This window comes from Hemiscyllium ocellatum, chromosome 7 (assembly GCF_020745735.1).
Source record: "Hemiscyllium ocellatum isolate sHemOce1 chromosome 7, sHemOce1.pat.X.cur, whole genome shotgun sequence".
In the NCBI taxonomy this organism is placed as follows: Eukaryota; Metazoa; Chordata; class Chondrichthyes; order Orectolobiformes; family Hemiscylliidae; genus Hemiscyllium; species Hemiscyllium ocellatum.
The window spans coordinates 6,936,238-6,963,876 of record NC_083407.1 but is presented as its reverse complement, the minus strand read 5'-3'; the positions used below and the strand labels follow the sequence as shown (position 1 = coordinate 6,963,876).

At 44.1% G+C, this 27,639-nt stretch overlaps 1 protein-coding gene across 1 annotated transcript; it reads left to right on the top strand.

The window, feature by feature from the left end:
• Nucleotides 1-496: 496 nt before the first annotated feature.
• On the top strand, nucleotides 497-27,639 carry LOC132817708 (gap junction gamma-1 protein-like). The gene is made up of 3 exons (XM_060828233.1): nucleotides 497-624; nucleotides 20,082-21,239; nucleotides 25,939-27,639. Exons 2-3 carry the CDS (start codon nucleotides 20,114-20,116, stop codon nucleotides 25,950-25,952), a joined length of 1,140 nt encoding a protein of 379 aa, XP_060684216.1. The 5' UTR covers nucleotides 497-624; nucleotides 20,082-20,113; the 3' UTR covers nucleotides 25,953-27,639.

Genomic DNA, 27,639 nt, shown 5'->3' with positions numbered 1-27,639 from the left:
ATTGATAACAACCTCTACACTACCGAGAACAATGCAACAAGTGACTGAATCCAGAGATGCACAGAAATCTGATGAGTAACATGCTCAAGTCAGACAGAACTACAGCAAGAGATGGTTATGATACAATCCCGTTGTTGGACAGTACTGTGAACAGAGAGAGGAGTCAGTCACTAAAGGAAATGTAGTGTCTTCTGATTCTGAGGGGAGAGTGCTAACACCAATGAAACTGTGATGGAGAAGCAAGATTAATCAACAAAGTTTTTAAAAACTGTTAGTCATCAGCTGAGGCTGGGAGGTTTGGAAATGGAATCTGTTTTGATGCATGAGCAGACAAGTTTGTAAAATATTCAGCAAAATGAATATGAATTCAGACTTGAAATGTTAATGATTTCCTGTTTTGAAATGGAAATTTTTTGCTCTTCATTTACAGGGGATAATGTATTGCTCAAGGGGTGGGACTTAACTGTTATATAGTCAGGAGTCTTAATTCAGCTCAGTCCTATTGGGTGTCATGCAGCAGTGAACAGTTTTTGTGAATTTTAAGCTTTTTTGTTTTTGCTTGCATCATAAGGAGTCAGTTTTTGAAGAGGCTGGAGAAAAGACATTTATTGATCAAGTTTTTAGGTAAGTTGAATAAATAACATGCTCTGTCAAAGGTCTTTCTCTTTAAACTAGGATAATTTGCTGATTGTAAAGAAGTAGTCAGTCAAGAGACTCTGGCTAGTTAACTTTCCTTCACAACTTTCTCTTAGCTTTCTGAAAAAAACACACAGTCCAAGAAAATTGAATGCAAAAATAAGGAAGTCTTAGTCAACCTGGTTTGGTTTTAGTGAGACGGTAGTGTTCTTTTCCTTTTTCTATTTATTCATGGGAAGTGGTGTCTTTGGCTAGGCCAGCATTTATTGTCCATCCCTAATTGCCCAGAGGGTAGTTAAGAGTCAACTACATTCTGGAGAGGGGGCAAAGACCATTGTTAGAATGAGACAAGGGTCTTCAACTGTGTGTAAGAAACAGAGAAGGTGAGATTGTTCATTTTGGGCAGGGAAGATTAAGAAGATCCTGAACAGGAGAATCTAGACTCATGGGGAGCTTGACACAGCAGGTTTGACAGGACAGGGTTTCCTCTGGTGACTGGGCAGTTAATCAGAGGTTCTGTGGTTTAAAGTAATTGGTAATTGGAGCAGAGGAAAATGAGACTCAGGTTCACTCAGAAGGTTGTTTAGTCCCTGAACGCGTGATCTGATAGAGTGGTGGAGGCAGATTGCAGAGGTACTTTGAAAAAGCAGTTGGATATGCACTGGAACACATTAACCAACAGGTGAATGTGATTTTCCACTATGTGGCAAAAACTGGGGGGTTGGACAGATTGGATGTGATTGCTAAAGAGCTTCATAGGCATAATGGAATGAATGGCCTCTGTCTGGGCTAAAAGTAAAATTAGAGCTTAAAAATGTGTTGCTGGAAAAGCGCAGCAGGTCAGGCAGCATCCAAGGAGCAGGAGAATCGACGTTTCAGGCATAAGCCCTTTCCTGCTCCCTGGATGCTGCCTGACCTGCTGCGCTTTTCCAGCAACACATTTTTCAGCTCTGATCTCCAGCATCTGCAGTCCTCACTTTCTCCTAAAAGTAAAATATACAACTTTACTGTCTCCCATCTGCAGCTGTTGCTTTGTTTGGCTGTGCATACCTGTGTTGGCATGGCCAAGATTAGGAAATTGCTCGCCTGGGGCACATTCAACTCTGTGTTTGCTTCTTTCAATCTGTGGTTGCTTTCACAGTGTTGCTGTTACAACTTGCCTGCATTCTTATTCAGTGTTGCAAAATCACCTGGCACCTTCTGCTTGGCCTCGGTTCATTTTGGGACATGGGTTTCCTAAGTCCAGATTTGAAGAGGGTATACTGAGTGCTGTTCAGATTCACGAGAACATAACCGACCCAGTTCAATGATAGGACATCTGTCCCCTTTAACATAGAAACATAGAAGGTAGGAGCAGGAGGAGGCTATTTGACCCCTTGAGCCTGCTTTGCCATTCAATATGATCATAGCTGAATATCGAGCTCAATACTTAATATCACCCACCCCCATATCTCTTGATCAATCTCGCCATAAGAGCTATACCTTTCTCCTTCTTGACAACACATTATGTTTTGCCCTCAACCATTTTGTGCAAGCGAATTCCACAGGCTCACCACTCCACATGAAAAAAAATCTTTTACTATTCATTTGTGAGATGTAGGTGTCGCTGGCTGTCAAGCATTTATTTTTGGTCTTAGTTGCCCTTGACAAGATGATGGTGAACTGCTGCAGTTTACATCCTGTGAGTTGACCCACAATGCTATTTGGGAGGGAATTCCAGGGTTTTGAACCAGTGACAGTGAAGAACAAAGAACGCTACAGCACAGGAACAAGCCCTTCGGCCTTACAAGACTGTGCACACACCTTTTGCCCTTCTATAGTAAAACTGTCTTCACTTGCAGGAAACGTATTTCTCTGTTATCTTTCTATTCATGTATTTGTCCAGGTGTTCCTTGATATATTGATATATTTCCAAGTTTTTTTTAATTCATTTATATGATGTGGCGAATCTGGCAAGACCAGCATTTATTGCCCATCCCTAATTGCCCAAAGGTTAGTTAAGAGTTAACCACATTGCTGTGGGTCTGGAATCACATGTAGGCCAGGTGACAGACCAAGTAAGATGGCATATTCCTCAAGAACATTAGTGGACTGGATAAATTTTTTCCGATAATCAATAATGGCTTCATAAACACCAGACCATTAGTTCAAGATTCTTTTATTAAATTCAAACTCCATCATCTGCCATGGTAGGATTTGAACTGGGATCCCCAGAACATTAGTTAAGTTTCTGGATTAACAATCTAGTGACAATACTACTAGGCCATTGCCTCCTTCTACTTGGAGGGGAACTTGCAGGTGGCACTGTGCCCATCATATCTGCTGTCCTTGTCCTTCTAGATAGAAGTGGGCGTGGGTTTGGAAATTTCTGCCTCAAGATCTTTGGTGAATTTCTGCAATGCATCTTGTGGATAGTATACTTTGCTGCTACTGAGTGTCAGTGGTGGAGGGAGTGAATATTTGTGGATGTGGTGCCAATCGAGTAGGCTGCTTTGTCCTGGATGGTGTCAAGATTCTTCTTTGTTGGAGCCACACCAATCCAGGCAAGTGGGGACTATTCCATAACATTCCTTTGTCTTGTAAATGGCTTTGGGAAGTCAGAAGGTGAGTTATCTGTTTTTGTAGCCATTGTGTTTATGTGGTGAGTCCAGTTCAGTTTCTGGTCAATGGTAATCCCAAGGAAGTTGATAGTGAGTGATTCAGTAATCAGAACACCAAGGGGCAGTAGTTAGATTCCTGATGAAGGGCTTTTGGCCAAAATGTCAATTCTCCTGCTCCTCGGATGTTGTCTTACCTGCTGTGCTTTTCCAACACCACACTTCGACTCTAATTTCCAGCATCTACCGTCCTCACTTTCACCTAGTGGTTAGATTGTGTCTTATTGGTGATGGTAATGGCCTAGCTTTTGTTTGGCACGAGTGTTACCTGTCACTTGTCAGTTAAAACCCTGATATTGCGCAGGTCTTGTTGCATTTGAAAATGGACTGCTTCAGTATCCGAGATAGACGCCCACATTAAGGGTGGCACAGTGACTCAGTGGTCAGCACTGCTGTCTCACAGTGCCAGGAACCCAGATTTGATTCCAACCTTGGGCGACTCTGTGTGGAGTTTCCTCCAGGTGCTCTGGTTTCCTTCCACAGTCCAAAGATGTGCAGATCAGGTGAATTAGATGAAAGTGAGGACTGCAGATGCTGGAGATGCTGGTCTCCCTGATGTAGAGAAGACCGCATCGGGAGCACCTGATGTAGTAAACTAGGTTGGAAGAGAGGCAGATGGACCTCTGAGGAGCCGTGAATGTTGCTGAAAATTGAACAAATCATCAACAAACAGCCCCATTTCTGACATTATGATGGAAGGAAAATCATTTATGACACAGCTGAAGATGCTTGGGCTTAGGACACTATCCTGAGGAACGTTTGCAGAAAAGTCCTGGAGCCACGATGACTGACCTCCAACAACCATGACCATCTTTCTATGTGCCATCTATGACTCCTACCAATAGAGAGTTTGTCCACACGGGCTCCTTGATGCCATACTCAGTCGAAGACAGCCTTGATGTAAATTTCTCTTCATCTCAGTCCTAAAAGGTTTACCCCTTATCCTTGAGCTATAACCTCTGGTTCTGGATTTCCATAGCATTAGGAACATCCTTGCCAGAATCATGCGGTCACACAGAATTAAAACAGACCTTTTGGCTGAACTTATCCATGCCAAACAGGTTTCCTAAACTAAACTGGTCCCATTTGCCCGCATTTGACCCATTTCCCTTTAAATCTTTCTCCCTAGAGGCCGATATCCCATCACCAAGTCACCCTTTATTTACACATGGAGAGGCTTTGACATCAATCTAGCTCTTTAAAAGCCAGCTCCCAGCATGAAAAGAATATCAGTCACTCCTGTTCTTATTGGTCAGCGAGGGCTCCCTGATTAACAGCTCCAAACAGGAAAGTATATTTTATGGCATCCACCTGACTGACCTTGTTAAGATCACCACATCCCTGCCCCTCTGAGTCTGAGCACATAGGCTATTTCTTTTTATTGTAGTTCCACCTAGAACATTTGAGCATCACATCAGGTTCTTCCAACTCTGTCTCTGATGCAGGTGACATGTAACGCAAATTAGATTAGATTAGATTCCCTACAGTGTGGAAACAGGCTCTTCGGCCCAACAAGTCCACACCGATCCTCCGAAGAGTAACCCACCCAGACTCATTTCCCTCCGACTAACGCACCTAACACTATGGGCAATTTAGCGTGGCCAATTCACCTGACCTGCACATCTTTGGACTGTGGGAGGAAACCGGAGCACCCAGAGAAAATCCACGCAGACACGGGGAGAATGCAAACTCCACACAGACAGTCGCCCGAGGCTGGAATCGAACCTGCGACCCTGGTGCTGTCAGGCAGCAGTGCTAACTACTGAGCAACCGTGCTGCCCCTCCTTCGCATCTTGGAAGACATTCATTCTCTTCTTAAGGTGGCAAAGGCATAGAGGCAGCATCATCCATCTCAGATTCTGAGGAAACTTCAATTCTCGATGGAGGGAGAGAGAACTCATGGATTCCAGAACAATTTGAAAAGCTGTTGAGGAGTGCCCCCACTCGGTTTGTGAATTTGCACCTTTCATATGGTCCACATGCTTGTTCGAGACCATTGCATTACCTGAACTTTATACGTTTCTGGACCTGACCTTGCACTAACCATGCCTTTCACTCAGGCAGGGCCATTCTCGTGGCTCCTATACCAAATTTTTGTTCCCTTCTCTCTCGCTTAGTGGAGTCGTGACTCTCCACCAGGTCGGGAAGCTCAGATTTAACTTGACGCAGAGTCTTCTCCCCAGTAGTAGAGTTCTCCCTGTCATTAATTAGATTAGACTTACAGTGTGGAAACAGGCCCTTCGGCCCAACAAGTCCACACCGACCCGCCGAAGCGCAACCCACCCATACCCCTACATTTACCCCTTACCTAACACTACAGGCAATTTAGCATGGCCAATTCACCTGACCCGCACATCTTTGGACTGTGGGAGGAAACCGGAGCACCCGGAGGAAACCCACGCAGACACGGGGAGAACGTGCAAACCACACAGTCTGTCGCCTGAGTCGGGAATTGAACCCGGGTCTAAGGCGCTGTGAGGCAGCAGTGCTAATCACTGTGCCACCGTGCCGCCCACTAATGAGGGGTGGTCTTACAATCCAATAGGAACCAGGACAGTTTGGTGTGTAGGGAAACCATAGGTTGTTTCTTTAAACTTTCCTTTGAGGTTTGTGCCACTCTTTCTGCACGATCACTGGATGATAGATAGTATGGAGCTGTCCTTATATGGCGTATACTATTCAACATTAGAATATACTCAAATTCACTGCCGTAAACAATGGCCTGTTATCTGTGACTAACACTTCTGGGATCTGTGTATTGCTAAAGAAGTGCGCAGCTTTTCTATTGTTGTCTCGGTGTTTGATGAACTCTATGCATGTCCAGCCACTTTGAGTGGGCGTCCACAATGACTAAGAACGTGGAGTCATAGAGGCTGGTACAATTGCAACATGTAAGAGGCATTTGGATGGGTATATGAATAGGAAGGGTTTGGAGGGATATGGGCCATGTGCTGGCAAGTGGGACTAGATTGGGTTGGGATATCTGGTCAGCATGGACAGGTTGGACCAGAGGGTCTGTTTCCATGCTGTACATCTCTATGGCTCTATCTCATATTCCCTTTTTGCCCTCCTCATTTCCCTCTTAAGTATACTCCCACTGCCTTTATACTCTTCTAAGGATTCATTCGATCTATCCTGTCTATACCTTACATATGCTTCCTTCTTTTTCTTAACCAAACCCTCAATTTCTTTAGTCATCCAGTATTCCCTATACCTACCAACCTTTCCTTTCCCCCTAACAGGAATATACTTTCTCTGGACTCACGTTATCTCATTTCTGAAGGCTTCCCATTTTCCAGCCATCTCTTTACTTCCAAACATCTGGCCCGAATCAGCTTTTGAAAGTTCTTGTCTAATTCGCTGTTGTGTGATTTTTAACCTTACCCCAATACTTTATGGGGAGGCATTGCATGTCAACATAAAATCTTGCTTGGAATCATAGTGTGCCAACATCTCGGAGGGTGATAGCTGTTTCTTCACTTCGCTGAAAGCTATGGTTTGGCTATGCAATCATTTCCAAGCTGCAAATGTGTTGCTGGTCAAAGCACAGCAGGCCAGGCAGCATCTCAGGAATAGAGAATTCGACGTTTCGAGCATAAGCCCTTCATCAGGAATAAGAGAGAGAGAGCCAAGCAGGCTAAGATAAAAGGTAGGGAGGAGGGACTAGGGGGAGGGGCGATGGAGGTGGGATAGGTGGAAGGAGGTCAAGGTGAGGGTGATAGGCCGGAGTGGGGTGGGGGCGGAGACGTCAGGAAGAGGATTGCAGATTAGGAGGGCGGTGCTGAGTTAGAGGAATATGTGGAACAGTCCATCTTCCGCAACTACACTGGCACCACCCCCCACCTTTTCCTCCGCTACATCGATGACTGTATCGGCGCTGCCTCGTGCTCCCACGAGGAGGTTGAACAGTTCATCAACTTTACTAACACCTTCCATCCTGACCTGAAATTCACCTGGACTGTCTCAGACTCCTCCCTCCCCTTCCTAGACCTTTCCATTTCTATCTCGGCCGACCGACTCAACACAGACATCTATTATAAACCGACTGACTCCCACAGCTACCTGGACTACACCTCCTCCCACCCTGCCCCCTGTAAAAACGCCATCCCATATTCCCAATTCCTTCGTCTCCGCCGCATCTGCTCCCAGGAGGACCAATTCCAACACCGCACAGCCCAGATGGCCTCCTTCTTCAAGGACCGCAGATTCCCCCCAGACGTGATCGACGATGCCCTCCACCGCATCTCCTCCACTTCCCGCTCCTCCGCCCTTGAGCCCCGCTCCTCCAACCGCCACCAAGACAGAACCCCACTGGTTCTCACCTACCACCCCACCAACCTCCGCATACAACGTATCATCCGCCGCCATTTCCGCCACCTCCAAACGGACCCCACCACCAAGGATATATTTCCCTCCCCTCCCCTATCAGCGTTCCGCAAGGACCACTCCCTTCGTGACTCCCTCGTCAGATCCACACCCCCCACCAACCCAACCTCCACCCCCGGCACCTTCCCCTGCAACCGCAGGAAATGTAAAACTTGTGCCCACACCTCCACACTCACTTCCCTCCAAGGCCCCAAGGGATCCTTCCATATCCGCCACAAGTTCACCTGTACCTTCACACACATCATCTATTGCATCCGCTGCACCCGATGTGGCCTCCTCTATATTGGGGAGACGGGCCGCTTACTTGCTGAACGCTTCAGAGAACACCTCCGGGCCGCCCGAACCAACCAACCCAATCACCCCGTGGCTCAACACTTTAACTCTCCCTCCCACTCCACCGAGGACATGCAGGTCCTTGGACTCCTCCACCAGCAGAACACAACTACACGACGGCTGGAGGAGGAGCGCCTCATCTTCCGCCTGGGAACCCTCCAACCACAAGGTATGAATTCAGATTTCTCCAGTTTCCTCATCTCCCCTCCCCCCACCTTGTCTCAGTCAGTTTCCTCTAACTCAGCACCGCCCTCCTAACCTGCAATCCTCTTCCTGACCTCTCCGCCCCCACCCCACTCCGGCCTATCACCCTCACCTTGACCTCCTTCCACCTATCCCACCTCCATCGCCCCTCCCCCTAGTCCCTCCTCCCTACCTTTTATCTTAGCCTGCTTGGCTCTCTCTCTCTTATTCCTGATGAAGGGCTTATGCTCGAAACGTCGAATTCTCTATTCCTGAGATGCTGCCTGGCCTGCTGTGCTTTGACCAGCAACACATTTGCAGCTGTGATCTCCAGCATCTGCAGACCTCATTTTTTACTCGAATCATTTCCAAGGCTGACCTTCATTTAAGAGTTGATGCAAAGGTGCCAGGATGGAGGCCAGGTTATGTGTAAACTTTCCATAATAATTCAGCAGGCAAAGGAAAGACCTAACTCCAGAACAGATGTGGGAGCCAGGGGACTAATCACATTCTCTTCCAACAGGTGTAAGCTAGGAAGGCAGATTGCTACCTAAATGGAATCAATTTAGGTAAAGGGGCAGTACAAAGAGATCTGGGTGTTCTTGTACACCAGTCAATGAAGGTAAGCATGCAGGTACAAGCAGGTAGTGAAGAAGGCTAATAGCATGCTGGCCTTCATAACAAGAGGGATTGAGTACAGAAGCAAAGAGGTTCTTTTGCAGCTGTACAGGGTCCTGGTGAGACCACACCTGGAGTATTGTGTGCAGTTCGGGTCTCCAAATGTGAGGAAAGACATTCTGGCTATTGAGGGAGTGCAGCGTAGGTTCACAAGGTCAATTCCTGGAATGGCGGGACTACCTTACGCTAAAAGACTGGGCTTGTATACCCTTGAGTTTAGAAGACTGAGAGGGGATCTGATTGAGACATATAAGATTATTAAAGGATTGTACACTCTGGAGGCAGGAAACATGTTTCCGCTGATGAGTGAGTGCTGAACCAGAGGACACAGCTTAAAAATAAAGGGTAGACCATTTAGGATAGAGATGAGGAGAAACTTCTTCACCCAGAGAGTGGTGGCTGTGTGGAATGCTCTGCCCCAGAGGGCAGAGGAGGCCCAGCCTCTGGATTCATTTAAGAAAGAGTTGGATAGAGCTCTCAAGGATCGTGGAATCAAGGGTTATGGAGATAAGGCAGGAACAGAATACTGATTAAGGATGATCAGCCATGATCATATTGAATGGTGTTGCAGGCTTGAAGGGCAGAATGACCTACTCCTGCACCTATTGTCTATTGTTGACTCTCTAGTCCAAGTAGATCAGCTGGGGTGTCTGGAACACATATTTTTCCCTTTTAAGGCTTACACCTGCCTGGGAGAAATATCTTAGGATGATCTCCAAGTTCTATAAGTGCTCCTTATGGATCTTCCCTGATCTTTGCATGTCATCTGGATGAATAGCGACTTGTGATAGACCTTTTAAACATTTTCAATCATCTCCTGAAAAATTGCACTGGCTGATGATACCCCAAATGGCAGTCTTGTATATTGGAACAAACCCTTATGGGTGTTAATTGTAGCATATATCTGCGAATCCTCATTTAATCACAAGTGTGCATGACTTATATCCATCTTTGTGAAGGACAGTGTGATGATGCTGTCACTTTAAAAAGGTTACTTTGTCCTGGGTTTTTTTGAAGAGAGGTTGTAAAGGCAGAGGTGTTGAAATGTCTACTGCAGCTGATCTAAGTCAATAATTTAAGAGGCCTTTAGGTTTTTTAAAATCAGTTGTGATAGGGGTGTGGCCAATTCTCCCAGATCAGGCTTTCTAGGTTTTTCTTCAGTTGTAGCAATTGGAAGCTGTTTGAGTCCCAGAAGGGTTACAAGCTTCAGTAAATGATCTGAACTGTGATTTTCTCTGAAATCTCTCGATGTTGTTCCCTCCTGGAGTGGGAAACTGCACATAGAAATCTGTGTCTGAATTTACCTTTTCACAATGGGTTTGTTTATGGGATATTACTATATTGAAAGAGTTAATTAGTAATGGATACTGTATCTATTATTTGGTTAAGCTCTTCTAAATTCCTCTTCCTTTTGTTTGTATTTTTACAATAATGTCTAAATAAATTGTGCTTTGTTTAATGTCAAGTGGGTTGACTAGTTGCATCACATCTGGAACAAGCACTTCATATCTACCTTTAAAATAAAACTTTAGGGTCTCGCCTAACTTCTTAAACTATTGTGAGAGGATCTAGTCTGGTCCACAACAGACAGCCCCCCTGTCAGCTTTGCACATAAGTCCTCTATGTGAGGGATTTTAAAAAAAATTATTGGAGTATTTATTCAGCTGTGAAGAGTGGTCTACCGTTTGTTTAAAATCCCCACAAAGACAGGTTTGTACAGGGCAGTACTCCAAATGTGTCTTGCACAGCTGTAACATCATATCTCAATACTTGCACTCAATTTCTGCATGTAACCTGTTTAGTCCTGTCTGAATTTTGTAGGTTTCTATGCAATTCCCCCTCATTTTTCTAAACTCTCGTGAATATAATCCTAACTGACTCAATTTCTCCTCATATGTCAGTCCTGCCATCCCTGGAAACAAATAGTTTAAACTTTGCTGCACTCCCTCAATTGGAGTTGTAGTGGACAGCGAAGAGGGTTACCTCAGATTACAACAGGATCTTGACCAGGTGGGTCAATGGGCTGAGAAGTGGCAGATGGAGTTTAATTCAGATAAACGTGAAGTGCTGCATTTTGGGAAAGCAAATTTTAGCAGGACTTATACATTTAATGGTAAGGTCTTAGGGAGTGTTGCTGAACAAAGAACTTTGGAGTACAGGTTCATAGTTCCTTGAAAGTGGAGTTGCAGGTAGATAGGTTAGTGAAGAAAGCATTTGGTATGCTTTCCTTTATCGGTCAGAGTATTGCGAACAAGAGTTGGGAGATCATGTTGCGGCTGTACAGGACATCATGTCCCAACACTTGGGACATTGGTTAGGCCACTGTTGGAATATTGTGTGCAATTCTGGTCTCCTTCCTATCAGAAAGATGTTGTGAAACTTGACAGGGTTCAGAAAAGATTTACAAGGATTTTGCCAGGGTTGGAGGGTTTGAGCTATAGGGAGAGGCTGAACAGGCTGGGGCTGTTTTCTCTGGAGCGCAGAAGCTGAGGGGTGACCTTATAGAGGTTTACAAAATTATGAGGGTCACGATTAGGAGAAATAGACAAAGTATTTTCCCGGGGGTTGGGGGAGTCCAGAAGTAGAGGGCATAGGTTTAGGGTGAGAGGGGAAAGATATAAAAGAGACCTAAGGGGCAACTTTTTCACGCAGAGGGTGGTACGTGTATGGAATGAGCTGCCAGAGGAAGTGGTGGAGGCTGGTACAATTGCAACATTTAAGAGGCATTTGGTTGAGTAAATGAATAGGAAGGGTTTGGAGGGATATGGGCCGGGTGCTGGCAGGTGGGACTAGATTGGTTCGGGATATCTGGTCGGCATGGACGGGTTGGACCAAAGGGTTTGTTTCCATGCTGTACATCTCTATGACTCTGCAGCAATAACCATCCTTCCTCAGATAAGAGACCAAAAACTGCACACAATATTCCAGACCCACTTTGGCAGCAAAAATAGGAAGCAGTTTATTATTTGAATGATCGTGAATTGAGAGAGAGGGAAATGTTCAATGAGGCCTCAGTATCTGTTGCTGAAAGTAAGCAAGTAAGTGTAGCAGGCAGTAAAGAAGGGAAATTATATGTTGGCCTTCACAGCGAGAAGATTTGCAGCAAGCTATTCTTGTTCCTGTACTCAAATCTTCTCACTGTGAAGGCCAACATACAATTTCCCTTCTTTACTGCCTGCTGCACCTACACGCTTACTTTCAGCAACAGATACTGAGGCCTCATTGAACATTCCTCTCTCTCAATTCATAATCATTCAAATAATAAACTGCTTCCTATTTTTGCTGCCAAAGTGGATAACCTCACATTTATCCACATAATATCCCATCTGCCATCAATTGCCCACTCAGTCAGCCTGTCCATATCACAGTGCAACATCTCTGCATCCTCGTCACAGCTCACTTTTCTGCTTAGCCTTACGCCATCTGCAAATTTTGAGATATTATCCTTATCTAAGTTATTAACATACATTGTGAATAGCTGGGGTCCCAGTATCTTCCCTGCTAGTCACTACCTGGTATTTAGAAAAAGACCATAAGACACAGGAGTAGAAATTAAGCCATTTGGCCCATCAAGTCTACTCCGCCAATCAATTATGGCTGATAAGTTTCTTAACCCTATTCTCCTGCTTTCTTCCCGTAACCCTTAATCCGCTTGACAATCAAGAACCTATCTATTTTTGTCTTAAATATACTCAATGACCTGGCCTCCACAGTCTCCTGTGGCAATGAATTCCATAGATTCACCACTCTCTGACTGCAGATTCTCCTTATCTCCATTCTAATGGGTCTTCCCTTTACTCTAAGGCTGTGCCTTTGGGCCCTAGACTGTCCTACCAAAGGAAGCATCTTCCCAAAGCCCACTCTGTCCAGGCCATTCAGATTTCTGTAAGTTTCAATTAGATCCCACTTATCCTTTGAAACTCCATTGAGTATAAACACAGACTCCTCAAACCTTCCTCACATGGTAAGCCTTTCATTCTGGGATCATTCTTGTGAATATCCTCTGGGCCCACTACAGGGCCAATACATCCTTCCTGAATTATGAGTTCCAAAATTGCTCACAATACTTCAAATGTGGTCCGACCAGAGCTTTATAAAACCTCAGAGGTACATCTCTGCTTTTATATTCTAGTCCTCTCGGAATAAATGCCAACATTGTATTTGCCTTCCTAACTATCGACTCAACCTGCAAGTTTAGCTGAAGAGAATTCTGTACTAAAACTACCAAGTCCCCTTCCACATCAGGTTTCTGAATTTTCTCCCCATTTAGAAAATAGTCCATGCCTCTATTCTTCCTACCTCACAAATTTTCGCATTGTATTCCATCTGCTCCTTCTTTGCCCACTCTCCTAATCCGTCTAAATCTTTCTGCAGCCTCACCGCCTCCTCCTATCCCTCTACCTATCTTTGTATCATCTGCAAACCTAGCCAGAATGCTGTCACTTCCTTCATCTAGATCGTTAGTGTATAAAGTGAAAAGTTGCCTTCTCCACACTGACACTTGTGGAACATCACCAGTCATCGGCTGCCATCCTGAGAAGGACCCTTTTATCCCCACTCTCTGCTTTCTGCCAGTCGGCCAATCTTATATCCATGCTGGTACCTTGCATCTATCACCATGGACCCTTATCTTACTCAGTAACCTCCTGTGTGGTACCTTGTCAAAAGTCTTCTGGAAGTCCAGGTAGATAGCATCCATTGGCTCTCCCTGGTCTAACTTGCTTGTTACCTCCTCAAAGAATTAAAAGATACATTTATTCCTACTCTTTGTTTCTGTCTGGTAACCAATTTTCTATCCATCTCAATACACTACCCCAATCCTGTGTGCTTTAATTTTACACATTAATCTCGATGTTGGTTCCTGGGGTTTGTGGTGATGACATTTCCTGGTGGTTTTCTGAGGGGTTGATAGATGGTATCTAGATCTATGTGTTTGTTTATGGTGTTGTGGTTGGAGTGCCAGGCCTCTAGGAATTCTCTGGCATGTCTTTGCTTAGCCTGTCCCAGGATAGATGTGTTGTCCTAGTCGAAATGGTGGGTTTTTTTTCATCCGTGTGTGGGGCTATGAGGGATAGGGGGTTGTGTCTTTTTGTGGCTAGCTTGTGTTCGTGTATCCTGGTGGCTAACTTTCTTCCTGTTTGTCCTACTAGTGTTTGTGGCAGTCCTTGTATGGAATTTTGTAGATGACGTTGGTTTTGTCCATGGGTTGTACTGGGTCTTTTAAGTTTGCTAGTTTTTGCTTGAAAGTGTTGGTGGGTTTGTGTGCTACTAGGATTCTGAGGGATCTCAGTAGTCTGGCTGTCATTTCTGAAACTTCTTTGATGTATGGTAAGGTGGCTAGGGTTTCTGGCTGTGTTTGATCTGCTTGTCGTGGTTTGTTCTTGAGGAATCTGTGGACTGTATTTTTTGAGTATTCGTTCTTCTTGTATACGTTGTATAGGGACAACACATCTATCCTGGGACAGGCTAAGCAAAGACATGCCAGAGAATTCCTAGAGTCCTGGCACTCCAACCACAACACCATAAACACACACATAGATCTAGATACCTTGTATCAACCCCTCAGAAAATGAACAGGAAATGACATCACCACAAACCCCAGGAACCCCATCCAGGACAAACATAAATAGAAAGCAGGAGACAACAGCTTCCCTTCACTTGGAGGTCGTCACTGATGATGTTACCGAGCCAGGTAATGGAACGTCTGGATATCAAACCTACAGCTCAGCGAGCAAACCTACACCCTAAACCTCAACCTGAGATGCAAACCTTCACAAACCTTGCACAAATTTGTCAAAAGTCTTCTAAAAGACCAAATAAATCATATCCGTTGCCATGATTTACTCTACGTGGTACTTCTGTGAAGATTTCTACTAGATTTGTGAAGCATAATTTCCCTTTTGTAAATCCATACTGATTGTGCTGTTCTCCACAATTGTAGATGATGGACTCTAACATCTTGTTCTCCACTGCCGTTAGACTCAGTGGTCCATAATTGCCTACTTTTTCTCTTACCTCCCTTCTTAAATAATGGAGTTACATTAGCTAGCCTCCAATCTGTAGGAACTGTTCCAGAGTCTCAAGAACCTTGAATGATGACCACCAATGCATTCACTATTACTATGGCCACTTCCTTAAGTAGATTGAGATATGGATTATCAGGCCTTGGAAATTTATCAGCCTTCAATTCCATCAATTTCTTCTAATTACTAATACAGATTTACTTCATTCCTCCTTCTCACTAAGCCCTGTGATTCCCATTATTTCTGGCACGTTACTTGTGTTCTTCTTTGCAAAGACAGAGATAAAGATTGAATTTAGTTTGTCCGCCATTTCTTTGCTCCCAGTTATAAACTCCCCCATTTCTGATCATAAGTGAACTACATTAAGGGCTGCTCATGGTGCGATTAAGGTGTGATCACAGGAAATCTATAAATTGACTAATTGTTTCGTGACTGCTGTTAGTGAGGGCACATGGAATGCTGCAATTTAAAAGCAAGATGCTTTTTCCTCCAACCCACAAGGATCTTATTTTATACATCTCAATCATGTCCCACTTCAGTCACCACTGTTCCAAGGAAAACAATCCCAGTCTGTCCAATCTCTCTTCATGAGTGAAACTCTGTCGCCCAGGTAACATCCTGATAAATCTCCTCTGCACCCTCCCTCTTCTGTGAAATCAGTGGCCTGGGATGGACACTGAAGGTGTCAGAGTAATCGGGCCAAGGAACATTGGGAATTTTCCAAAAGATGTGCTCGAGGAACCAGGGAAGAAGCAGCAACGTGGGGTTGGTTGGGGTCGAGGGGCCCAAACCAGTTCGACAAATGCTTACGAGGGGAGAAAGATTTAAAAAGGACATGTGGGACAATGTTGTCACACACAGAATGACTAGTGTGTGGAATGGACTGCCAGAGAAAGTAGTGAATGCAAGTATATTCACACTGTTTAAAAGATATTTGGATAATTACATGAAGAGGAGAGGTTTGGAGGGATATGGGCCAAGTGCAGGTGGGCCTAGTTAAGTTTGGGAACATGGTTGGTGTGGACTAGTTGGACTGAAGGGTCTGTTTCCATGCTGTATGACTCTGTGACCTACATTATATTTAAATGACTAGCTGAAGCGAATAAAGAAATTATTAACTATAATAAGTGGTTAGGTAGCTTATTCCTGATGAAGGGCTTATGCTCGAAACGTCGAATTCTCTATTCCTGAGATGCTGCCTAACCTGCTGTGCTTTGACCAGCAACACATTTGCAGCTGTGATCTCCAGCATCTGCAGACCTCATTTTTTACTCGGTTTATTGGATTACTAATGTTTAAATTGGTCTCGTAAGTGTTAGTGAGAAGAGAAATTATGATAATTTATTAACTTATTAAGGAAAAAGGTTACTCAATTAAAGCACAATAGAGATGACTCGGCAGATGAGGTGTTGTGAGGTACCTGATTACCCCTGTGATCCAGCCCAAATATGCCTGGTTTGAGTGTCTGTGACTCCAGAAGCTTTGATTTAAAGTTAATGAGCTGGAGGCTAAGGTGCAGCCACTGAGATATGTGAGGGAAGGGGAAAGTTACCACAACACTTTGGTGATATATCTCTTACATTAGTGTCTTCTGATTTGGTCAGTAGTCAGGGATAGGAGGGTGTGACTACGAGTGACGCAGATAGAAGGGGAAAAAAACTCAGTTTTGTTCCAGGCCTACCCGGGTCCCCTCCCACAACTGCTTTATCGGTACATCGGTGACTATTTTGGTGCGGCTTCATGCTCTTGCCCTGACCTGGAAAAATTCATAAACTTTGCTTCCAGTTTCCACCCCTCCATCACCTTCACCTGGTCCATCTCCGACACTTGCCTTCCTTTCCTTGACCTTTCTGTCTCCATTTCCGGCAATAGTCTATCCACTAATATCCATTACAAGCCCACTGACTCCCACAGCTATCTGGACTACAGCTCTTCTCACCCTACGTCCTGTGAGGACTCTATTCCTTTCTCTCAGCTCCTTCACCTCTGCCACATTTGTTCCGATGAGGCCACTTTCCAAAGTGGTGCTCTTAATATGTGAGTAAAATGTGAGGTCTGCAGATGCTGGAGATCAGAGCTGAAAATGTGTTGCTGGTTAAAGCACAGCAGGTCAGGCAAGCATCCATGGAACAGGAAATTCGATGTTTCAGGCAAAAGCCCTTCATCAGGAATATGTGCTCCTTCTTCTTCAACCATGGCTTCCCACCTACAGTTGTTGACAGGGCTCTCGACAGTGTGCGGTCCATCTCCCGCGCCACGACCCTCACCCCCTCCTTCCCCTCCCAGAACAAGGATAGGGTCCCTCTTGTTCTCACCTTTCACCCCACCAGCCTTCACATGCAAAGAACAATCCTCCACCATTTTCACCAACTCCAACACGACGCCACCACTAAACACAACTTCCCTTCCCTCCCCCGTCTGCATTCCGTAGAGATCGTTCCCTCTGGGACAACCTAGTCCACTCCTCCATCACACCTAACACCTCTCCCATCACATACGGCACCTTCCCATCACATCTAACACCTCTCCCATCACACACGGCATCTTCCCATGCAATCGCAGAAAGGTGCAACACCTACCCCTTTACCTCTTCCATGCTCACCATCCAAGGCCCCAAACACTCATTTCAGATTAAGCAGCGTTTCACTTGTACATCTTTCAATTTGGTCTATTGCATTCGTTGCTCCCAATGTGGTCTCCTCTATATCGGAGAGACAAAACGCCGACTGGGTGATCGCTTTGCTGAGCACATTCGGTCTGTACTCAATCAGGTCCCGGACCTTCCCGTGGCTTACCACTTCAACACACAATCCTGCTCCCATGCCCACATGTCTGTCCTTGGCCTGCTGCAATGTTCCAGTGAAGCTCAACGCAAACTGGAGGAACAGCATCTCATCTTCCGACTAGGCACATTACAGCCTGCCAGTCTCAACATTGAATTCAACAACTTCAGATGATTATCCATCTCGACCCCTCTGTTTTCATGCTGCTCCATAATTTTATATAATTTATTTTATTTATCCTTTTTTTTCATTTTTTTTCACTGTTCTGTACCTCTTATTTCTTTATTGTCTCTCTTTCTCTCGCTCCCCACACTCTCATCACCTTTTTCCTCTCCTCATCCCCTTTTGTTACCCTGTTTTCCATTTTGCCTCTGCTTCACCCCTCCCCCCCCCCCCATCCCACACATGTTTTGTCACATAGCACCTGCTCCAGCCTTGGTCATTCACAGCTCCTAATCTCCCTATAATCTCTCTATGCACTGTCATTATCACCTCGTTATTGTTAGTTTTGCTTCTGCAGCCATGACTCACCTTCTCTCAGCCTATTATAAACACCTCCCTATTTCTCCCTTTTTTTTTAGCTTTGACAAAGAGTCAGTTAGACTTGAAATGTCAGCTCTTTTCTCTCCTTACAGAAGCTGCCAGACCTGCTGAGATTTTCCAGCATTTTCTCTTTTGGTTTCAGATTCCAGCATCCACCGTAATTTGCTTTTATTTCAGCCTTTGTTATGGTCACAGAGGAATGAACTACTTGAAACTTATCTGGACGTAAGCAGTGATTGCAGAAGGGTACCATGAGCAAGGTACATGGTACAGGGAATCATTCAAAGGGGGTGGGGGGGGGGATTTATAGTGTTAATAGGATTGTAACAATAATAGGAGACAGAATTGACACAATTCTCTGCAGCTACAAGGGAGAGTTCAGTCCTGGGCTGGAGAGCTAGTTACAGTAAGGAAAAGGAAAGGGAATGAAGTATAAAAAGTAGGGAGGTTTTGATTATACTATTCAAGGTACTAGTTAGATCACAGCAAGAATAATGTGAACAGCAGTCCAGAGATGTTCTGAAACAAGATATGGAGAAACCATCTAATGAGGAGAGGTTAAGTAGGTTGGGTCTGTACTCATTGTAATATAGAAGAATGAGAGGTGACCTTATTGAAACATACAAGATTCTTAGAGGAGGTGACAGTGTAGATGTGGAGAGGTTGTTTCCCCTTGGTGGAAAGTCTAGGACCAGATAGCATTATCTCATAATAAGGGGTGACCCATTTAAGACAGATATTTGGAGAAATTTCTTTTTTCAGCGGGTTGTGAATCTGTAAAATTCTTCACCAAAGACTACTGTCAAGGCTAGATCATTAAGTATTCAAGGCTGAGATAGACAGATGTTTAATTGGTAAAGGAATGAAGAGTTAAGGGAAAAAGCAGGAAAGTGGTGTTGAGGATATTTGTATCAGCCATGATCTCATTGAATGTAGACTCGATGGGCTCAATGACCTATTTCTGTTCCAATTTTTTATGGTCAGTTGTTGTGGTCCATGTAGGCACCAATAACGGGGATGGGACTCGGACGTCGGTTCTCTTAACGCAGTACAAGTAGCTTGGGACTAAAAGCAAAACTTTAAATGTAATAATCTCTGTATTAGTGCGTCAGCCATAACAAAATTGTCATTGGGTAACTAAGATGAGAAAGTTAAATGCTTGACTCAAAGATTGGTGTGGGAGAAATGGATTCTGGCCCATGGGCAGTGCTATCAGTACTGGGGAAAGTACAGCTGTACCATTGCGATGGTATTAATCTGGATCATGCTGGGATCAGTGTTCTGTTGAGTTATATATTCTATTGAACTACCTAGGAGTTTAGCGAAGGATTTAAACTAAATATTGAGGTAATGGATCCAGGGGAAGATATGATAAAATGAATAGGGGAAGCAAGTCAAGACACATGGTATCAGAAGGGTTAACAATGGACAGAGAATGACAGGAACAAGACCTTCATAGAATTAAAATAAAAAATGTATTAATATCGACATGAAGGGCTAACTTCTGGTAATATATAACTGTTAACATGTTAAACAAGTGTATTCAGAATATGATAAAGGAGGAGAAAGTGAGGACTGCAGATGCTGGGGATCAGAGCTTAAAAATGCGTTGCTGGAAAAGCACAGCAGGTCAGGCAGCATCAAAGGAGGAGAATCGACGTTTCGGGCTTAAGCCCTTCTTCATATTCAGAATATGATGTCAAGGAAGGTAAAGAGAGTTAGAATAAAGATGTGCCACTATTTAATTAACTGTTGGCTGAACAAGCTGAAAGGGCTGAGTAGCGTCTTCCTGATCTGCGTTTGGGTTGAGATGGAGCTGACTAGAGGCTTGATACTTGTTTTCTGTTGGTTTCTTCCAGTGCCGTTGTGCTGAAGGCCTCACACTTCCAAGATGAGCTGGTCCTTCCTGACGAGGCTCCTTGAGGAGGTCCAGAACCACTCCACGTTTGTTGGCAAAGTCTGGCTGATGGTCCTCGTTGTTTTCCGCATTGTTTTGTTGGCAGTTGGTGGTGAACCTATCTACCATGATGAACAAAGCAAGTTCATGTGTAACACTCAGCAACCTGGTTGTGAGAATGTTTGCTACAATTCCTTTGCACCTCTCTCCCACATCCGGTTCTGGGTTTTCCAGATCATCATGATCACAGTGCCATCCGTTATATACCTGGGCTATGCCATACACCGGATAGCCCGGATGGAGGGTGCCCAACAGCCAAAACCCAAGCGAAAGACGCCCATTGTGCATCGGGGAGCTGCTCGGGATTACGAGGAGGCAGAAGGTGATGATGAGGAAGACCCCATGGTCTGCGAGGAGATTGAGCATGAACCTGAGACTGAGGCTGACAAGAAAGCTCCTGAGAAGAAGCCACATGATGGCAGGAGGCGTATCAAGGAAGATGGGCTCATGAAGATGTATGTTTTCCAGCTCCTAATGAGAACTCTGTTTGAAATTGGTTTCTTGGCTGCCCAGTATTTTCTATATGGGTTTGAGGTGCTCCCTGGCTTTGTGTGCAGTACGATTCCTTGTCCGTACACCGTTGACTGTTTTGTGTCACGTCCCACAGAGAAAACCATCTTCCTGTTGGTCATGTATGTGGTCAGTGGTCTCTGCTTAGTGCTCAACATTGCTGAGCTCTTCCACCTTGGCCTTGGTGGCATCAGGGATGGCTTGAGGGGCAGGCGGCTGGCCTCCCAGCTCTATTACTCCACCAGGGGTGCCCCCTATGCCCCTCCGGGCTACCACTCTGTGCTTTACAAGGACAAGACCAAGCTGGGCAATGGGAACATGCCATACCACAACAACTTTGGTGCCCTAGGACCAGAGAGTTTTGAAATGTCTGAGATGGTTCACCGACACCTAAAGCTTGCTCAGGAACAACTGAATATGGCATATCAAGCAACAGGAGAGCTCCCTCTCCAACCGAGAAGGGGCGTCCTTGAGTCAAATTGTCCGACTGCTGAGCAGAACCGACTGAAATTTGGTCAGGAAGGCGAAAGTGCATGTCCTGAAAAAACAGGTAAAATGGGTAATCATTAGTAACTTATAGAGGGCAGGCATGGCTCAGTGGATAACATTCTGACTTAGGAGATTGTGGGTTCAAAATGGGAGGCATGAAACAACAACAGAGATTGCTCGGGAAAACTCAGCAGGTCAGTGAGCATCTGTGGAGAGAAAGCAGACTTAATGTTTCACTTCCGGTGTCCGTTCTTCAAAATTGCGCTCTTTTAAGATACTATACAAAGACCTTGACAATCCTCTTAAATGCACGTAAAAGAACATGCGTCTTTGCTTTGTAAAAGGATAGGGTTCTTTCCCCACAGTCTAAAGATCAATATTTATCCATCTAATAATATCACTGTAGACATGAGCCCAAATGTTCTAATTTGTTTGGAGTCCCTCTTTCTGACCCAGATCAAATCTTTGTTTTAATTCATTCATGTGATTGTCAGTGTCACTGGCTGTGTCAATACTTTTTGCTCATCCCTAATTGCCCAGAATCACATGTAGGCAAGACCAGCTAAGGATGGAAGATTTCCTTCTCTAAAGGACATTAATGAACCATATAGCTTTCAGGTTAAAATTTAATCACTAGAATTCTGCCAAGGTGGTATTTGAGCCAAATTTCCTAGAATATCAACCTGGAGGTGTCTGGATTATTAGCTTAGTGACACAGGGAAGGCAATGGCCTCGTAGTTTTTATTGCTGGACTATTAATTCAGAGAGTAAAAAGTGAGGTCTGCAGATAGAACATAGAACATAGAAAAATACAGCGCAGTACAGGCCCTTCGGCCCTCGAAGTTGCGCCGACCAAAGCCTACATAACCTACACTAGCCCAATAACCTCCATATGCTTATCCAATGCCTGCTTAAATGACCATAAAGAGGGAGAGTCCACCACTGCTACTGGCAGGGCATTCCATGAACTCACAACCCGCTGAGTAAAGAATCTACCCCTAACATCTGTCCTATACCTACCACCCTTTAATTTAAAGCTGTGTTCCCTAGTAACAGCTGACTCCATTAGCGGAAAAAGGTTCTCACTGTCAACCCTATCTAAACCCCTAATCATCTTGTACACCTCTATCAAATCTCCCCTAAACCTTCTTTTCTCCAATGAGAACAGCCCCAAATGCTTCAGCCTTTCCTCATACGATCTTCCTACCATGCCAGGCAACATCCTGGTAAACCTCCTCTGCACTCGTTCCAATGCCTCCACATCCTTCCTATAGTATGGCGACCAAAACTGCACACAATACTCCAGATGAGGCCACACCAGAGTCTTATACAACTGCAACATGACCTCAGGACTCCGGAACTCAATTCCTCTACCAATAAAGCCCAGTACACCATATGCCTTCTTCACAGCACTAATTACCGGGTGGCAACTTTCAGAGATCTGTGTACATGGACACCAAGATCCCTCTGCTCATCCACACTACCAAGTAGCCTACCATTAGCCCAATAATCCATCTTCTTGTTAATCCTACCAAAGTGAATGACTTCACACTTAGCTACATTGAACTCCATTTGCCACCTTTCTGCCCAGCTCTGCAACTTATCTATATCCTGCTGTAACCTGCCACATCCTTCTTCGCTGTCCACAACTCCACCGACTTTCGTGTCATCCGCAAACTTGCTCACCCAGCCTTCAAGCCCCTCCTCTAGGTCATTTATAAAAATGACAAACAGCAATGGTCCCAAAACAGATCCTTGTGGAACACCGCTAGTAACTGCACTCCAAGATGAACCTATACCATCAACTACTACCCTCTGTTTCCTTCCAGCCAGCCAATTCCTAATCCAAACCTCTAATGCACCCTCAATGCCATACCTCCATAGTTTTTGCATTAGCCTGCCATGGGGTACCTTATCGAACGCCTTGCTAAAATCCATATACACCACATCTACTGCTTTACCCTCGTCCACTTCCTTGGTCACCTTCTCAAAGAACTCAATAAGGTTTGTGAGGCACGACCTGCCCTTCACAAAACCATGCTGACTATCCTTGATCACATTATTCCTATCCAGATGTTCATAAATCCTATCCCTTACAATTCTCTCCAAGACTTTGCCCACAACAGAAGTGAGACTCACTGGCCTATAGTTACTAGGGCTATCCCTACTCCCCTTCTTGAACAAGGGGACCACATTCGCTATCCTCCAGTCTTCTGGCACTATTCCCATAGACAACGACAACATAAAAATCAAGGCCAATGGCTCCGCTATCTCCTCCCTAGCTTCCCAGAGGATCCTAGGATAAATGCCATCAGGCCCAGGGGACTTATCTATTTTCATCCTTTCCAGTATTCCCCAGACCTCTTCCCTACATACCTCAAGGCCATCCATTCTAATCACTTGTGACTCAATATTCACATCAGCAACAGTGTCCTGTTCCTGAGTGAATACTGACGAAAAGTATTGATATAGTGTCTCTCCAATCTCCTCCGCCTTCACACACAACTTCCCACTACTATCCTTGACTGGACCGATACCTACCCTAGTCATCCTTTTATTCCTGACATACCTATAGAAAGCCTTTGGGTTTTCCCTAATCCTACCAACTAAGGACTTTTCATATCCCCTTCTCGCTGCTCTTAGCTCTCTCTTTAGATCCTTCCTGGCTACTTTATAACTCTCAATTGCCCCAACTGAACCTTCACGTCTCATCTTTACATAGGCCGCCCTCTTCCCTTTCACAAGGGATTCCAATTCCTTATTAAACCACGGCTCCCTCACAAGACCCTTTACTCCCTGCCTGACCGGGACATACTTATCAAGGACACCCATTAGCTGTTCCTTGAACAATCTCCACATATCATTTGTGTTCTTCCCTTGAAGCCTATTTTTCCAATCCACGCATCCTAAGTCATGCCTCACCGCATCATAATTTCCCTGCCCCCAGCTATAACTCTAGCCCTGCAGTGCACACTTATCCCTCTCCATCACTAGAGTAAAAGTCACCGAGTTGTGGTCACTGTCCCTGAAGTGCTCACCTACCTCCAAGTCTAACACCTGGCCTGGTTCATTACCTAGAACCAAATCCAGTATAGCCTCACCTCTTGTTGGCCTGTCTCCATATTGTGTCAGGAAACCCTCCTGCACAGATGCTGGAGATCAGAGCTGAAAATGTGTTGCTTATGCCCGAAACGTCGAATTTCCTGTTCCTTGGATGCTGCCTGACCTGCTGTGCTTTAACCAGCAACACATTTTCAGCTATTAATCCAGAGACTCTGGTAATGTTCTGCAGACATGGGCTCAAATCCTGCCATGACAGGTTGTGGATTTGAATTCAATAAGTAATTGGGATTAAGAGTCTAATAATGACTATGAAACTATTGTTGATTGGTTTTTCACTGACAATCTGGTTCACTAATGTCCTTTAGAGAAGCAAACTGCCATTCTTACCGAGTTGGGCTGACATTTAACTTCAAACCCACAACAATGTGGTTGACACTTAACTTCCTTCTGGACAATTAGAGATGGGTAATAAATGCTGGCCCAGCCAGTGACATCCACAATCTATGAATGAATTTTTAAAAATTACCATATGCCACCATATGACAACACTGACTACACCTGAAAGGTACATCATTGAATTTAAAGCACTTTGTAAAGTTCTTTATACACATGAACATATGAATTAGGAACAAGAGTAGGCCATTTAGTCCCTAGAACCTGCTTCATTATTAAATGGCTGACCTGATTTCAGGCTCAACACCACCTTCATATCTGTCCCAAAATGTTTCACTCTGTAGTTAATAAACAAACCATACAATTTAGCCTTGACAACATTGAAGGACCCCACCTCCACTCCTCGCTGAGGATGAAAATCCCAAGTGAAGTCCATCAGTAAATGGAAATTGTTTGCTTGTTGTTACCTGATCTGGCCTACATGTGACTCCAGACCCATATCAATGTGGGTGATGCTTAAGTACCACCTGGGCAATTAGGGATGGGCAATAAATGCTGGCCTAGCCAGTAATGTCTTCTTCCTATGAATGAATTAAAAACAAAAGGACAATGATATGAAGGGTTTCTAATGTCATTAATAGCCTGGGTTTGAAAGTTCCACTCATATCTGCAGTGATCTTCACAGATGATGCCAAATGTAGAAAGGCTGTATGGGAATGGGGGGAAAAAAAATTAAGCATGATCTTGGAAAGGACATTTGAATATGTCTCACAGGCAGTGACTGCAAAACTTCGTCATCCCAAGACAAGTTACAGCCAATGAGGTGCTTGAGAAGCGTACCTACTGTTTTAATGTCAAGAAGGGTGGTGATGTGGGAGCAGATGTGCACAGCAAGCTCTCAAAGCGATTAAATATTGGGCATGCAGCACCACTGACACCTTTGGTCTTCTGTAAAGGCATGATGGGCAAAATTGCCTCGCTGATATTGCCCAGCAGGCTTGAGGGTTTAAATATTCCCCTCCTCCTGTGTAGCAGCTTTGTAGGGCTGAATAGCCCCCAGATTTGTATAAACAGCTAACAGACTTCCTTGATCATGCATAACAGTTTTAGAGTTTGAATTACCTCCTCCAGTTCTAGTGTAAAATACAGGAGAGGCTGGATGGCCTTCTTCTGTCTTTATGAAATAGGCTCGAGCAATTTATGGACTCCCTTTATTGTTTCTTTCTAATCTCACTGATGATTTGGGAATTCATTGATCCCTTGCCAGCCCATTGGATAATCATTTCTTCTGTTACCTTCCATAGGTCTGCGTGGGTGATGCTGATGGGATGGGCTCTTCGACCTTGAGATTCAGAGAGAGTCGATGCTTGAAGAACAAAGGGACCTTAACTGGAAAGATTCACATTTCATTCTCATTCCTTCGGCTTTAACATCACCAACTTGCAAAAGCAAAACTACTGGAAAGGACTGGGTTAGGAGGGGACACTGAATTTCGGGCTGGGTGTGAGGGCAGGGCAACGGGGATGAGGGTGAAAGTTTAGACAAACTTGTCAAGTGCTGAGAATTTTAAGTCCAGTAATTGTTGGATTGACTGTAGGGTCCAAGACATATCTTGTAGTGTTTGAGGCACTGAGACCCAGGTTTTATAATTGAAACGGAGGCCCCTTGCCTGGGGACTGAAGATGGAGCTGAAGGGCTGACCCTCTCCTTAAACAGGTAAAATCTAATAGAACTGGTTGAGCCAGATAGATCATAGCTTTTCCTTTTCATTATTTCATTATTGATCATTCAGTTTGTTTCTCTGGTCTTGGGTTAGTTAAATTCTTCATGAAATCTTTACTTGTGGTTGGGTTTAGGTAAATATTAACAAAAAGTTAATCTGTGTAGTGATAGGACAATTAATGACAAATTGTTTTGTTTAGTCATAGAACATACAAGAATCATATTATTTTGAGCGAGAGCAACAATGAACAGAGTTAATTTTGTTGATGATCTTATTTCTTACTTTGGTGCTTTTGATACACTGTTTTGCTTCATTTGTGACTATTTCACTGGTTGGGGCCTACTGAGCCTTCTCCAGCAGGTTGCCATGCTTACCAGGTTGTTTTTGGATGTGTGTGTGTTTCCTCTTTCTTCCTCTGTCAACTTAAACGTTTGTTATTATTCTTCATGTGATTTATGTTTGTATTTTTAAAAAAATATCATTCATTGTAAGTTTGGGTTTTTTGAGTTTGTAACTGGTGGGTTTTCTATATATCTGAAGTTAATAATTAACTTGTCAGTATTTCTATAGCCATGGTGATTTTCTTTAAAACAGTTTTAAGGTTTAGCTTTAGAATTATTAGGTAGTTTTTGCATGTTGATAGGGTTTACGACCAAACAAAATAAACAAGCTTCAGTCTAGAAGATCCAAGAGAGGATTTTTTAAGCTTAAGGGAAATATCCATAGAATGGGAATATTTTTCCCTAGTTTGAGTCATCCTGTGAAATCCTTTACTAAAGGTGGCTGTATAAAGAAAGTCCTTGAGAAGGATATAGTGCAACCATACTATCTTAAGAGGAAAGCATTAGAGATAATCCCAGATCAAAACGTTGGGATAAAACTTTTAAGGGGTTCCTTGAAGCTGAGTGTTTAAACTCAGGTACATAATAGTTCCAGGAAGCAATGTATCTGCAGTTCCAGTCTTTAAATTGAAGTCACCAAGTGACTTAATTGCACTCAAGTGTTAGATTCAGGAATTCTGGTCTGAGTACTATGTGAGTAATGCTTTTAGGTAAGATACACGGGGTGTTTTTTTAATACTGTAAGAGTAGTGTGCTTTGGATACTACAAAAAAGCTGTTGTTTTTCTTTTCAATATATAAAGGAGTGCTTTGGGATTAATGGGATTATACTTTTGCTATTTGTTTAAAAACCTTTGAATTTGTATTATAGATAGTTTACTTTATTCAATTTTTTCCTCATTTCTTTTGATAATAAACATTTGGTTTATTGTTAAAGTAAAA